Source organism: Orycteropus afer, unplaced genomic scaffold, assembly GCF_000298275.1.
Source record: "Orycteropus afer afer isolate SDZICR_OR568_19922 unplaced genomic scaffold, OryAfe1.0 scaffold00047, whole genome shotgun sequence".
Taxonomy (NCBI): domain Eukaryota; kingdom Metazoa; phylum Chordata; class Mammalia; order Tubulidentata; family Orycteropodidae; genus Orycteropus; species Orycteropus afer.
In genome coordinates this window covers 5737321-5753747 of record NW_006921634.1, presented here as the reverse complement: position 1 = coordinate 5753747, position 16427 = coordinate 5737321, and the positions used below count along the sequence as shown (strand labels likewise).

Here is a 16427-nt window from a genome sequence, read left to right as displayed (position 1 = left end):
TGGTTACCAGGGGTGGGAGGGGAGGGAATACTGTTAGATAGATAGAGATAAGTTTTGATTTGGGTGAAGAAAAAGGCAATGTACCAAATATGAGTGATCAATATAGTGGCACTGAGGAAGAGAAAGACAGAGAGAGGTACGTGGGAAGTACAGACAACAAAGATGAACCCTTTATATAGTACAGCGTGGTCAGTGAAGGCAAACATGGGTATATGGGTGGACAGGCTGAACTATTAGGTATGTATATGTCGTGGCGAGTGCACCCAAGAACATGTATAGGGTTGGCAGACAGTGGTCCAATAACTTTACGTGTATGATCTGAATTCTCAGGTGTATAACGGGGCTGACAAAGGGCAAAGTTGTAGTCACTGCTTGGTCACAGCCAGCTACCCAGAGGGACTGAGTAGTTGAACCTGTGGGCTCGGGACCATGGTTGCAGAGGATAACAAGCTCAATTGGCATAACATACTACACAAAACACTGTTCCACCTCCTACTGTGGCGAGTAGCGACTGAAATCTTAAAAGCTTGCAAGCTGCCATCTAAATGCAATGATATGTCTCTCCTCGTCCAGAGCCAAGAAGAATGAAGAAAACCCAAAATTCACGGAAACAATTAGTCCTAGCAACTGGTACACCATCCGATCTCTAGCCTGTATGACTATGAGACCAGAAGAAATAGATGGTGCTTGGCTACTACTGTCAACCACTTGGAAGAGGATCTTTGTAGGAGATTCTGGATAGACAGGGAGAACAATGTGGAACAAAACTCAAAATCATTTGGGAAAAAAAAAAAGCGGGAACAGATTTGCTGGCCCAATGGAGCCTGGTGGAACCACTGAGACCATGGCTCCTAGCTGCCCTTCAGGTCTGGAAATGAATGCATACTTGTGGCTTCCAGTCAAACAACAGACAGGCATATCAGTTGAGCATTTACCTGAGGTAGATATACTCCTTGGAGAGCATAACCATGAGAGAAAGAAGGGCTGCTCAAGCACAGGGAGACAGCTCAGTAGGTAGGAGTGCATGGAGAGATGGACACAGGGAAAAGACAGCTATCGGGAAGAAGTGGGAGGGGAGATGTTGCATTGTGCTAAATTGTGGTCAATGTCATGAGACACCAAGTGTAAGTGAACTGCTATATGGAAAGTGTATCTGCTCTGTATATTTTCACCCAAATCACAATAAAAAAAAAGAAATTTCATAAGCACCTACCATAGGTTAACATTGTGATAGGCATTATGAATGATGTTGAAAAGTAAAATAAAAGAATACTCCTCTGTCTTTAAGGATTTCAAGTTATCAGTTCTAACAATTAGAAACAAATAAGCCATGCATTTTATAACATAATGAATATTCAAAAAGAAATTATAACACTTTTGTTAAGTGTCTGCTGTACTATTTACTAGCTGAGAAATCTTAGCAAAGTCTTTCAGCTTTTCTGGCTCTAAGCTTTTGCAAGAAAAACAAGTGTACAGCTGTATGCCTATATTATATGGTCATTGTGACTATCACTGTGGGAACAAAATAATGTATGAGAAAGCACTTGAAAAATTGTAAAAGTGGTAACACTATTATCATAAACTTAAAACAGGCTCAGAAGAGAAAAGTTTAGAAAAAAATACTTTGAGGACTCATCAAAAACTTGGCTTTAATATACATGAATGTGAAATGATGAGAAGCACTCAGTATAAAATGAAAAGAAGAAACAACATGGAAGTAAGGCAAGAAGGTGGGATTAAGAAATGCCAAGTAAAAAAGAACAATCTAACTAAGGCAAAATTATCTGAGTAGTTTTTTTTAAAGCTGCTAATGTCTTGGCTCCATAGCAAACCAATTAAAATCAGAATCTTTGGGGACAGAGACTGGCGGTAGTACTCTTAAAATATGAATGCACAGCCAAAGTTAAGAACGCTTTAGACAAGTCAGAAGGTACTTATTGGCAAGTACCTGGAAGTACATATAGATGGATATAAGAGGGTGACCTTACATCAGGCAAAAGATAAAACTGCAAGGAGATATTTTCTGCCAATGCAACCATTAACTAATTAATATTATAATTAAAGCTTCAATATAATCACATATCTTTTTAATAAACTGAAGTCACAAAACAAAAATTCAGAGATGGCAATATACATTAAAACAATTTTAGTAGCTTTTAAATTAAACTATAAGGCACCTTGTCAAGGAAGTTAAGAACTTTGAGAAAAAAAAGAGTCCCTAAAATTATATAATTTTTTATGAAAACATGATGATCCAGAAGAGAAGGGGAAAAACTCATTTGCTGCTATTGGAGTTGATTTTAAACAACGCTTTAATTTAAAAATTGGTAAAGGGCTAAAACTAAGAATATACCTGTCTTTTAAAAGGAACTTAAAGGTCACACCCACTGATGACAATGCTTTTTCTTTTTTTTTAAAAGTAGATCAGTGAATATATAGGAGGATAATAGATAACTGCATGGTGCTGAAGTATTGTTTCATAGATTTCTTGGTAATTAAGAGAAAAATCTATCTTTATAATGGAGATCTCCTGCAATCACCACATTAACCAAATGGTCAAACTTATAATCATTAATAACTAAACAACCTGCATTCTGTGTCTCCTGATGATACAATAAATTATACAGCATCACCTACTTAATATTCTTACCTCAATGTAAACAAGCCTCTTAACCTAACTTCCAGTTTAATGAAAATACAGTGTGTGATCCCATGTCTAAACAATGAAACAAATGCAGAATGAGACATTTTACAAAAAACTAGCCTCTTCACTAAGTCTGAAATAAACAGTTGCCTTGGGCAGGAGTCGATAATGCTCTAGATTACAAGAAATCAAAGAAATAAAACAAAAAGCAGCAATGTGTGAACCTTGACTAGATGTTGTTTTTTAAAAAATAATAAAATGCTATTAAGACATTTTTAGGGACAATCAGAGAATTTTGATTTTAGGCTGAATATTAAATGCTAAATTAATGTTAATTTCCTTAGTGTGATAATGGTATTGTAGTTGTGTAAGAGAATGTCCTTATTCTCAGAAGCTGCTGAGCATTCAGGGGTAAAATGTCATCTCTGCAATTTACATTCAAATGTGAAGATTTATAAATATATCTATTTCAAATCTATAAAATTTTATGTCAGTAAGTACTGGATATACAGGTTTTTACTATACTCTTCATTTTTTTGTATAATAAGTTAAGGGAAAAAAGGACAACCACACATTAACATATAATTCATACTTGCCAAAGCACTTATAGAGATAACATTTCATTTGCTTTTTGTACATTCTTCATAAACATTAGGATTATGTCAAAAGGTGATCAGGGTGAAATATTTCCTAGCCTTTATCCTTTCAAATGGTACTTTAGAAATAACTGAAATCTGACTCTTAATCTGAATCTTGTTGGATCAAATGTTATGTGGCAAATGGCTCAACATAAAAGAAAGAATGCTGATAAAATGAAAAGCCTAAAAGGCTTATCACATACATATAGAACATACTTAAACATAAAATTAACTTAGGCATGCCTAGTATGGATGACAAAAATGGTTTGTGCTTCACTACTAACTGGAACACTGGTGGTTTGAACCTGCCCAGAGGGGCCCCAAAAGGAAAGTCTGGTGATTTGCTTCCAAAAGGTCAGCCTTGAAAACCCTGTGGAGCACTGCTCTACTCTGTAACACATGGGGTCACTATGAGTCAGAATGGACTTAACAGCAATTGGCAGGATTTGTATGGAGTCTCTGGGTGGTGTAAATGGTTAATGACCTCGGCTGTGACTGAAAGGATGGAGGTTGGAGTCCACTTAGAGCCATCTTGGAAGAAAAACCCTGGTTATCTACTTCCAAAAAATCAGTCATTGATAACCCTACAGAGTACATGAATGAGGGTCACCATAAGTTGGAGTCAACTTGTTGGCAACTGTTTTTTTAATATAAGATTTTTTTTACTTCTACCTAACTTTTTAGGAAAAAACACAAGCTACTGTGAATAAGATAATACCTTTTAAAATTAATATCTACATGACTTAATAAATTGTTTTATCTACAATGAGTTGCAAATTGTAAAAGCACACATTTTACTTCCATTAAAAAAAAAAGGCTCTTCCCTTTCAGGAGATCTTGTGCAAATTAATTAACTTATCTGAACTTTAATCAGTCAAATCCAGAATGTGGTAAACATTAGGATAAATATCCCAATATTTTCCCAACAAATAAACAACAACAAAAGCTGCAGAACTAATATATATATATTTTTAAATCAAAGCTACTTAATATTTTTAAACAACAAATTTTTTTGCATCAACTAGGGAAACTGAACATAGACTGAGTATTAAATGATACTGGGAATACTAACAGTAGTTTTTTTTAAAAAACAAAACAAAACAAAAACATAAGTCCAAGGAAGACTGGGCAATCTATTTTTGTAGTGATACTGCCTTGGAAACCCAGGGAGGGGTCACTATGAGTCGGGTCCAACTCGATGGCAACAACAACAACAACAACAACCCGATGCATCAGAGCAATCTACATACTATATTTATGGGTAAATTGATGTTTTGTAGGATTATTTTTAAATACTCCAGATATAATCATGTGTTTTCTGTGCAATTAAAAATTAAGTTTAAAGAAATGATGGTTATTTTGACCTCTACTAAATTCTAAGAGCAAAGAATTATTATTATAATTTAGTTCTTCTCAACATTAAAATAATTCACCTCAAAAAAAGTTGGAGGAGGAGGTGGCAGACTTGTAATTTTGGCAGATCTTTCTTTTTCCACAAGCAATGCTTCCTTTCGAGCTTTTATATGCCTTAAGAAAACAAAAGATGCCATAAATTAATCTCTCAGGTAATAATACAGTATCATTTGTGAGAGGAAAAATATAAAAAAAATACAGGAACTCAAGAAATCTTTTGCTCTGATCCCACAAATTCAGTATGCTGTTTCAATAGCCTATATACAATAGATATCCAAGAATAATTTTTAAAATTTATATTAATACTTGTGTCATTTAAAAGGCTATTTGCATACATGTGAAATAGTACTTGGGCAAATAGTCAAGAGGTATAGCTAAAGACATAAAGCTCTATATTAGTGACCAACCCAAGAATCATTTAATCTTTATTCTACAATCTTTACTGTACAACAGTTTAGAATAAAGAAACTAGAAATGTTGCTAAAGATGGGCCTCTGTACAAAATGACCACTGCTGACTACTGTCAGGACCCTTAATTTCTAAAACATCCAAAAACACATACTAATGACTTCCAAAGAATCCACAACTGCTCTTAATGTTTTAATTGTACTGATTTTTTTTCTTTTGGTTGACATGAGTGCTACCAGACAGTAACATTCTGAACTAGCATATTTCTCCAGAAACTTAGTAATTACTACTAAACACAGAATGTCCAAACAACAAGTAAAAGAGAAAGCTCATTTGTTATTACTACATTCACCTAAGCAAACCACTTCCACGCTGCATTACTTCAAAATCAAGTTTAACAAATTCAGTGGATATATTATACTAGATGACTTTTATGGAACATCTGCTTATACAGTATCCAGTGTACCCTCTACTGTCAGCCAAGTCAGTGTCAGTTGAGAATGTGGTAAAAATTACTATTACTTTACCGGGTTTTTTGTTTCATTAATACTTCCTTTTGATTTTTTTGTATTTTCAGGGCCTCTTTATGCCTCATTTGTGCTCGTTTTTTCCGTTCTGCTGCCTGCTGTGCCAGACCATCCAAATCAGGTTCCTAAAAAATATATTTCTTAAAATGTCATGTTAAACAAGATTAATAGAAAAGCATCTTATTTGCTATCAGAACAGAAGTGACTTCAATATTGTTATCCCCATTTCACATACTATAGCAGAAATTCTCCAAGTGTGGTAATCAGACCACTGACGATACTCCATACAAGTGGAAACATTTTATTTTAAGTATAACTAATTTAACTTTATTATTAGAGGAATACAAACAGAATATGAAACTACTTAGAATAAGGTTAAAAATTAATTTAAGTAATACAAAAAAAAAAACAGTTTATTTAAATTAAAAGGACCTCTGGTGGCGTTGTGCCTAAGGTATTTGACTGGTAACGAGAAGGGTGGTGGTTCAAACCCACCAGCCACTCCTTGGAAGGAAGACTGGGCAATCTACTTCCGTAGAAATGTGGCCTGAGAACCCAATGAGGGGTCACTTTGAGTTGGAATCAACTCGATGGCAATGAGTTTGGTTTTTTTAAGTTAAAATGTCAAATGTATAATAATGCACTGGTTCCTCAATCAGGATAAAAATTGTAAAGATGGTATTCTTGAAATTTGGGAAACACTGCACAAAACCACTAAGTCAGTGGTGAGAGACATAGAGTTATAAACATGTGATATCAGAACTTAAGGTTATTACTAGAAACAGACTAAACTCAGGGACCACAGAACATTTGATTGCCACACTCTTAAAAGACATTTCTTTTCCTCACTAGTCATTATCAAAAACTTGCCTTCTTTGAAATCAGCTTGTTGATTTTGATTTTGGGGACCATCTAATATTTTCCAACAATAAATTACAATAAATAATCAAATCAAATTAAGGTCAGGGAGCAGTCTTAAATATTAAGCTTTAATTTTTTGAAAGAAGTTAAAGGATTTTTATTCTTTGTGAATGAAATCCAAGGGTATACATATTTAACCATACATATGTTTAGGTATATGAGGAATGATACTGAAATGGGAAATCTGAATTCTCCCCATTGAATCTTTGCAAAATTCAAAATAAATAGCAGCCTCTAGTTCAGAAGGTGCTTATGTATCCATATTGATAAGGACTGGAAGAGAATAATACTAATTTGAATACCACACATACATTTTAATTGACAGGACAATTACTAGGAAACAAACTTAGTATCACTCTTCTCAAATTATATTAAATTTCTTAAAAAAAAAAAACCTCAGACTACCCAAACAAATTCTACGCATTTTTATCATATAAATAGTCAATGACTGTAATTTATTATTAACAATCAGAGCCACATCAGATAGTCAAATAAAACATTCACTCACATTTTCTTTGGCCTGTCGATGTCCCTCTCCCATATTTTTTAAACTTGTCAAATACAATTTTTCCAAGTTCTTTATTTTCTGAGTTTGTGATTCTTCCCATTCTGCTCTTAGCTCCTCTGCCAAACGAGTAAATTGCTCATTTCTCCTCTGTTTTATGTCTTCTCTTATTTGTAAGGCGATATCTCTTTCTTGTTCTCGAACCTAAAGAATAAGTATTTAACAGATTATATAAAAGAACGCTTGCTTTAATTTTTTTGGGAAAAACTATTTGGACACAGGACCAAAATGAATTCTCTTTAGGCTTTATCAATTCTTCTGAAAATCCATATAACATAAGGATTTTCTAAAGCAGAAAATATAAGTGAGGTAGAAAAAAATAAAATTCTTAAAACTATATCTAAAGTCTCCTAAGTACTAGCTATTATGCCCTCCCATCTCCCAAGTTCTAATGGGACTGCCATTATCACTCTAGTAATCTAAGGGGCATGATTCAACAAATTTATAGCCCAGATGTATAAAGTCAGAGCCAGATGAGAACTACAGATAGGTGATAAATCACCACTGATGCTAGACAGAGTGGCACCTAAAACACACTTCACAGTTACCTATCTTACCTTAAAATGACTTGTAGAAAAGCTTAATCTACAACTTCATTAATAAATTTGCTTCAGCAACTAATAATCTAATAACTCTTCTTAAAAGCCATTCTAATTTTCCAGCTCTAATCCTGACTAGTTATAGATAATTAAAAAATATATATTTAAAGAAGTATTTCCCAATAATTATTAATTCAAATAATGCCTATCTTCAAACTATTCTTCAATCTATTTACAATCTCAACCTATTTTTCAAATGTTCCAAAACTAGTTAGTAGGTAAGAACCAGGGATCTTATACAAATAGATTTTTGAAAACAAAATTTTACTGAGAATACTCCAATTTAGAAAATACAGTTTGGGGGAACAAAGGATTTGAAACTCTATTCCGAATAAATTGTACCTGTAGCAATCTTAGTTTTCGTCTCCTTTCATAATCTTCCTTCAAAACAAATGCTTCTTCATTAGGACTCAGTCTCAGCCTGCCAGCCTTCACTACTTTTCTTTTCATTTCTGTGCACTTTAAACACAAAAGTTTATTTATTTTCTTTTTAAGAAAAATGTCTTTAAGAATATATACCATTAAAATAGGGCAACAAATATTAGAATAATTTTAAAAATTTACATTAACACTTTTGACATTTAAAGAGCTATGTGCATGCAAATAAAAGTCATTTGGGCAAACAAAATCCAACTCATTTACAAAAGGCAATTACTGAGTCAGCACTTAGATCAGTGGTTCTCAGATGGTAAAAGGGGGGAAATGGAGAGCAGATCAGAATCACATGGACAAAGTGCTTCCCCATCCACAGCAGATGACTGTTCACTTAGAGTAACTGAGGCCTGACTTTTTCCTAATCGGCATTTCCAGAATTTACCGAGCTTAAATGTAAACAAGCAAAAAGACTTATTATAAAGATGTGTTAGCACTGGATAAATGCTTTCATAATTACAATTTAACACTTTAGAACTTTGATAAATTGTTCATAACCAGCAAGATTACTGTAATTTCAAGAGTTCCCAGTCCCTGGATTTAACTCCTAGTCTTTTTTTTTTTTTTTTTTAAATCCTAACTTGATCACCAAGGGTCACTGAATCTCACAGAATCACATCAATCTTATGTACTAAACTCTACAATAAACAATTACAATGTTGTGGTTTCAATGAATAACCATTAAAAAAAATCCTTTTAGGATAATTCTATGTGAAGTGTTCAGATATTCAGACCTACCCTATTTCTACTGTTTATTCCTTCCATCCTATATTACAATATTCCCTTATTTCTGAGTGTGTGATAAGGAGAGATATAAAGAATTTAAGAACCTGAAGTTTCTGTAATAACTCTCCTCAGGTGATTTAGATATTATCTCTTTGTTCCCAGGACCACCATCTCCAAAAATTAGAACCTTAACATCAGCCCAAGGAGTTCTGGTGGCACAGTCATTAAAGCATTTGACTACTAACCAAAAGGTCAGTGGTTTGTACCTACCAGCCACTCTGAGGGGAAAAGATGAAGCAGTCTGCTTCCATAAAGATTTAGAGTCTTGGAAACTCTATGGGGCAGTTCTACTCCACCCTAAAGGGTTGCCATAAGTCAGAACTGGCTCAATGGCAGTGAGATAACAACAGCACATAACTGTGACATCTGAGAAAATCAACATTTCTCATATCTCCTCACAATGCCCAGACAAACAGGATTTTGGATACATGCATCTTTCTGAAGCTAGCTGAAGCTCCACTTCCTTGTGAAGCTTTCCTCAAATAATTCCTGCCCTGCTCTCTCTATCCACATATAATACATACTACCTATACATGGGACTTAATTTATATTGTCTTGGTATTATCTTCCAGTTTTTCATCAATTACAGTTTGCCCTTTCTAACCAGATTCATAACAAAGAACAGGAGCCATACTTTTAGAAAAAAAATTTTTTTTTAAAAAAACTAATTGACCAAAACCTCCACTATCCTGAGACCAGAAGAACTAGATGGTGCCTGGCTACTACCACCCACTACTAACCACTCTGATTTGGATCACAGTGGAAGGTCCTAGACAGAGTGGGAGAAAAATGTAAAACAAAATTCAAAATCATAAAAAAAGACCACACTTACTAGACTGACAGAGACTGCTGGAACCCCTGAGACTATGGTTCTCAGACACACTTCAAGCCTGGAACCGAACCCATTTCCAGGATCACCTTTCAGCCAAACAACAGACAGGCCTACAAAATGAACAACAACACTTGTGAGGAACATACTCCTCAGAACAATCAACCATATGAGACCAAAAGGGAAGCATTTACCCAAAAATAAAGTTGAGAAAGCAGGAAGGGACAGGAAAGGAAGACAAATGTAAATGGGGAACTCAGGGAGGATGTGGGAAGAGAGCTGTTACACTGAAGGGATTACAACTAATGTCACAAAACAAAATGCATATAAATTGTTGAATGGAAAACTGATTTGCTCACTTCACCCAAACACACAAAAAATGTTAAAAAAAATTTTTTTAGTATTCAAACCAACTTAATAAACATTTGCTGAGTAATAACTACCGGGCACTATTTCCCATACTATGGATAGATACAGTAGGAGCTAAGAGAGTATGGGTCCCTAATAAATCTTTCTTCTGCAGAGTGACTGATGGGTTTGTACCCCCAACCTTTTGTTTAGCAGTCAAATCCCTTAACTGCTACACCACCAGTACTCCTATGGAAACCTAATGTTGTTGTTGTTGTTATGTGCCGTCGAGTCGGCCCGACTCACAGCGACCCCTCCTTGGGTTTCCGAGGCAGTATCACTACGGAAGTAGGATTGCCCAACCTTTCTTCCGAGGAGTGGCTGGTGGGTTTGAACCGCCAGCCGTCTGGTTAGCAGGCAAGTGTCTTAGCCACTATGCTACCAGAGCTCCCTGGAAACCTAATAGGAGCTAATAAATTCCAGTGAATTCTTCATCAGAACGTAAGCTCAATGAGGGTGTTCTGGTATATTTCTGTCACATGGGATGGCTTTAACAAACAGGAGATTATTCTCTCATAGTTTGGAGGCTTTAAGTCCTAGTTCAAAGTGCCAGGCTCTAGTGGCTAGCTGAAAGCCTCTCAACCTTGGGCTTCCACTCTGCCTCCTGCACCCGGCCCACTGAAGCTGGAGGCTTTTCTTCACTCAGACAGCTACTGGCTGCTGAGACTGACAAGCCCAAGGTTAACAAATAACAAGGCACAATCCCAATGTTACCAAACCACACAGCAGGCCATTAATTCAAGTCCACTGAAAGTCCCAAGGTCGGCAGAGCATGGCAGGCTGCTGAATGACACAGCTACATGCAGGGTTCAAGTGTGCCACAAGCTAGAGACCATTCCCAAAGCTGCTGCTTACATACAGGAAGCAGACCACATCCCTAAAGCAGCTACTCAACTGCTCCAATATATTCCACCATGGAGTTAATTACCAGTCTTATCATGGGGAATAACTACATCCAGGTGCCCAGCCACTCAACCAGGCCTAGCAAAGTTGACACACAAACTTAACTACCACAGAGGGCAAGGACTGTCTCATTTACGGTTTTATGTCTACAGTCTCAAAACAAGACCTTGGTATATAGCGGGCACTTCAGCTATTTTGTTGACTGAATGAACCATTTTATCTGAATTAACTAAAATTCAGGTAAAGTACTAGATCACAGTAAGCACTACGTAAGTATATGTGATCATTATTATTTTCTTATTAATATTAGGTCTCTGATGCCAAAAAAATCACTTGCATTTAAAAAATCTTTCCAATGATTCCATAGGAGTTAGGAGAGTACGGAATACCTAATAAACCAAACTTTGATAATGTTAGGTGCCTACTGTTTTCCTTCATTTTAGATGTAAACAAAGGACTCTTGAGTTAAAGGACTTACCCTAAGTAGCAGAGCCAAGAAAAGAACTTGGTTTCCTTATTCCAAATGGTTCCTAACTTTCTGACATACAAAACAGCTATTATTTAGAGTGAGGAAAATTTTATTTAAGTTAGTATTTTTTGTAAGTGGGGATGGAAGAACTAAACAAAGAAAAAAAAACAAGCAAGTCTGAATTTAATCTTCACAATGTGTCTTAATTTGTCTGAAAATTCACTCATACTCAAACTATTAAAAAGAACCCATGAACCCAAGGTGCTAGAGAATAACTACTTTCTTGTGTATGTGTGTGTATTTTTTTAAACTTGCCATTTGTTAATAATTCCAGATTTTACCAGGAAATTAACATGGCACTATACTTTTAACTAATCTACCAAGTTTTTCAGAATTTGTCAATGGCCCCACTTACATTTATTTCTGGACCCAGATCCAATGCAAGAACACACACTGCATTTTAGTCTGGGTACCCCAGGAAGCAGATGCCAAGATAAGAATAAAACCCTAAAGACTGGAGATCTGGTAAAGACTGAGGAAGCCTCACACTTCCTGTCTGACAATGAGTGAAGGGGGAAGGGAAAGCTGGGTAGAAGCCTCTTAGACCCCCAAGCAGTCTGAGGAAGGCTTAGTAAGACCTCTGAGGAGTCCTCAATCCGATTCTGTCCCCTAGGAACAGGTCTGCTTTAGTATCTCTGCCATCTTCAGCCGCTGGCTGGAAGCAGCCCATGAAAAGTGTTGCCTCCACCCAGAAGGATTTCAAAGTGCATCAGCGGGCAGTTGGCCAATCACACTCCAAGTATATTCTCAGGTTGCTAAAGCTGTCACGTCTCTTTTGTCCCTCTAATATGGGACAGTTTCTCAGTCTGTCTTTGCCTTTCTTTTCAACACCTTGACATTTTTGAAAAAACACTGGCCATTTATTTTGTTGAATATCTCTCAATTTGGATTTGTCTTATTAGATTAAGGTTATATGTTTTGGGGAAGAACAACATAGAAGTGGTGATGTACTTTTCTCAGTACATTAGGTCAGAAGATAAAGGATGCTGATGTTACCACCAGTGATGTCAGTATCACTGATTAAAGTGTTGTCTACTAAGTTTCTCCATTGTAATGTTAATACTTTTCCCTTGTAAATAAGTATCTGGTGGGCAGATACTTTGAGGTTACATAAATATAGTATTCATTGATGATTCTTGCCTAAAACAATAACTGTGTTCATTAAATAGTGATTTTCTATTTTCATTGTTCCTTCTACACTTACCAATGGAATTCTACTTAAGGAATAATTTTCCCTGTTCTTTAATTCCTCAGAAGGAAGGGTGAGCAATCTACTTCCATAGAGATACTGCCTCGGAAACCCAAGGAGGGGTCGTTATGAGTCGGAGTCCACTTGACAGCAGTGAGTTTGGTTTTTGGTTCCTTCATTAGGAGCTCTGGTGGCATAGTACCTAAGGCATTTTACCATTTGACTACTAACCACAAGGCTAACGGTTCAAACCCACCAGCTACTCCTTGGAAGGAACACTAAGCAATATACTTCTGTGGAGATACCACCTCGGAAACCCCAAGGAGGGGTCGCTATGATTATTTAAATCAATATGAATTTTTAAACTTTATGTATTATTGCTTTCCAATAACAAGGACGATCCTACTTTTCTTTAAAAGATTTTGTTCTGACAATCATGAGAGAAAGAAGGGCTGCTTATGCACAGAGAGACAGCTCAGGGCACAGGAGTGTATGGAGGGATGGACACTGGGAAGAGGTAACTATGGGGAGGAAGTGGGCGGGGAGCTGTTGCATTGTGGTAAACTGTGGTCAATGACATGAGACAAGTATATGCGAACTGCTGTATGGAAAGTGAATTTGCTCTGTACATCTTCACCCAAATCACAATTTAAAAAAAAAGAAAGAAAATAAATCATTCCACATTCAAAAAAAAAAAGGATTTTGTTCTGAGATTAAATAGGACTCTACTGGTGTCGTGTTTAAGGCATTTGGCTGCTAACCAAAACGTCAGTGGTTCAAACCCACTAGCTCTGGTGTGTAGTGCCTAAGGCACTTGACTGCTAACAGGAAGGCTGGCGATTCAAATCCACCAGCCACTCCTGGGAAGGAAGGTTGGGCAATCTACTTCGTAGTGATACTGCCTAGGAAACCCAAGGAGGGGTCGCTATGAGTCGGGTACGACTCCACAGCACATAACAACAAGAAGCTGCGCTCTGGAAGAATTATGAGGCAGTCTGCTTCCATAATGATTTACACACAACGGGAGCTCTGGTGGTGTAATGCCTAAGGCATTTTGACTGCTAACCAGTTGCTTCAAAGCCACCAGTCACTACCCACAAGTAAGTTTGGGCAATCTACTTGCCTGGAGATATCACCTGAGAAACCCAAGGAGGGGTCGCTATGAGTCGGATCCCACTTGAGGGCAGTGAGTTTGGTTTTTTTTTTTAAACACAATGGGGGTCATTATGAGTAGGAATCGGCTAGGTAGCAATGAGTTTGGCTTTGGTTTGGAGCAAGTATAAAGCACCTGGCACATGGTAATCACCCAATTAATGTCAAGATCCAACAATCCAATTATGAGCAAGAAGACAATGGCCAAGTCACTTAGTCATTTTGGGTCTCGGATTCCTAACGTGTATTGCGGAGATAATAAAAGCTACTCCAGCAGGTTGCTCAGATCCTTGTGACTTAATGAATGTGAAACTGGCAAATACATTCCAAGTATTAAAGGCTCAGGCGTCGACCATTGTTTTAAAATACCAGTTTGTGGCAGCACTGAATACCTAGAATATTAAATACAGCAGACACCAAAACAGAGGATGCTCTCTCCATGAAACAATTCCAGGCAAAGCTCTTAAATGGCTACCAAGTTTCAAGCCAAGTTCACGATGATCTGGGGGGCCGGGGCGGGGGGGACGGGGGGCGCAGGACGCACCGCGAAGCATTTGCAGCAGCAGCAGCAGCAGCAATCCTCTTGGCTACCCAGACACCCGGGAAACTGCAGGCCAAACCCAGGCAACTCACTTCCCACCCGTCCCGCCTACCAGAGAGGGCGCGCAGAACCCAAGTTCAAGAGGCCGTGGAGCATCCTCTCACGCTAGGATGGAGGGTCTGGATCGGGACGCGCCACTACCTGGGCGCTCGTTGTTACGGCCATCAGCCCGACCCGGGCCAGAAGCCGCGACTTGCTGAGGCCTGAGACCCGCGGGCCTTCACAGAATTGCCTTCAGTCTAAGCATATACTCACAGCTCCTGGGCCTCTGGAGTCATGCTTGCCCAGGGCAGCAGGGAATCCGAGGCGTCACTCACCTGAGAATGAGGAACCGGAGTAAGGAACTTGACCCCAGAAGAAACAGGCCCGGACAGCCACGGCCACTCAGCTTCAAATCAGCCGTTCGTGCGCCTGCGGGGCGGCCATCGCCGAGCCATCGTCACTTCCGTCATTCAAACCGCCCGCCAATGGCGGGACCAAACCGCGGGAATCAGCCAGCTCCCACCTCCCCCCCGCCGCAGGCAGGGAGGTGCGGAATTAAAGCACCTCTTCGCGCCGACGCGCACAGGCGCACGCCACTCACTACGTAGAGGCCCATTATTTCTCATAGGTAAGGTGGTTTTGAGGTTGTATTTATCTCTCTCAATGAGGTGGTTTTTTTTTTTTTTTTTTAACACATCAGAAGATAGAGATTTAGAAAGGTGAAATCATTTGTATAGAGCCATGAAGTTGACTTTGATCATAAGGCTCTATCACAAAGATATCTTGGGATACACCTACCTCTATGTACTGACTACAGAATTCATTAGTACTATTACACTGCAGTTTCTGATAGCTTTCATTTAAAGCCTCCAACTCATACAACAGTGAACCTTATCATTTTACCCTGTGCCTCCAGAGGTCCCAGACACCTAGAACATGCCAAGGATTATCTGCTGTAAATAATGTATAATCAGAGAGGAGGTAATCACAGCTTCTTATTTATTGGGCACCTATTATGTGCCAGAATTCCCTGGGTGGTGCAACAGTTTAGGTGCTTGTCTGCTAACTCAAAGTTTGGCGGCTCAAGCCCACCCAGGAGGCACCTGGAAAGAAAGGTCTGGCCGTCTACATCTGAAAAATCAGCCACTGAAAACCCTATGAAGCATAGTTCTATTCTGAAATACATGATGGGGTCACCATGAATTGGAGTCAACTAATGGCTCTGGTAGCATAGTGGCTAAGGCACTTGACTGCTAACCAGAAGGCTGGCAGTTCAAACCCACCAGCCACTCCTCGGAAGGAAGATGAGGCAATCTACTTCCGTAGTGATACTGCCTCGGAAACCCAAGGAGGGATCACTATGAGTCAGGTCCGACTTGACGGCACATAACAACAACATAAAAATGGCAGCTGGCTATCATGTGCCAAGTACATTGTGCTAGGTATAAGGGAAACAAGGTTAAAATGGATTATAGCACCATCCTCCCAGCTCTTGCAATATGGGAGTTTTAAAAATGCCAGGAATAAGAGGATTAGAAAATAGTGGGGGCAGGTGCTAACATGATCAGATTCTGGCTACATTGTGAAGAAAAGGTCAGAGGGGTTGAAGACTGAAGACTGAAGGCAGGGAAACCAGGTAGGGTACTATTGAAGGAAGTGAAAGATGATAGCAATGAGAATAAAGAGGAGTAAGGGTGGAGAGAGGAGAATAGATTTAAGAGGCAAATAGGCTAAACCTCAAGAATCAGTGGTTTCCTGGTAATGGGAGGCAAAGGAAAAGGAGAAATCAAGGATGATGCCCAAGTTCCATAAAGAGCAACTGGGTGAATGGCAATGACATCATAGAATATCTAGGAAGAAAAAACAGGTTTGAGAGAGGAGTAGTGAGTTAAGTTTTTAAT

At 38.2% G+C, this 16427-nt stretch overlaps 1 protein-coding gene across 1 annotated transcript in view; it reads right to left on the bottom strand.

The window, feature by feature from the left end:
* CEP295 (centrosomal protein 295) overlaps nt 1-14996 on the bottom strand; it is a 63245-nt gene extending 48249 nt beyond the window's left edge. The window contains 5 exon segments of the mRNA XM_042780574.1: nt 4716-4809; nt 5631-5755; nt 7060-7260; nt 8058-8174; nt 14862-14996. Coding sequence (XP_042636508.1) covers nt 4716-4809; nt 5631-5755; nt 7060-7260; nt 8058-8174; nt 14862-14996 — 672 coding nt within the window.
* Nucleotides 14997-16427: the final 1431 nt, after the last annotated feature.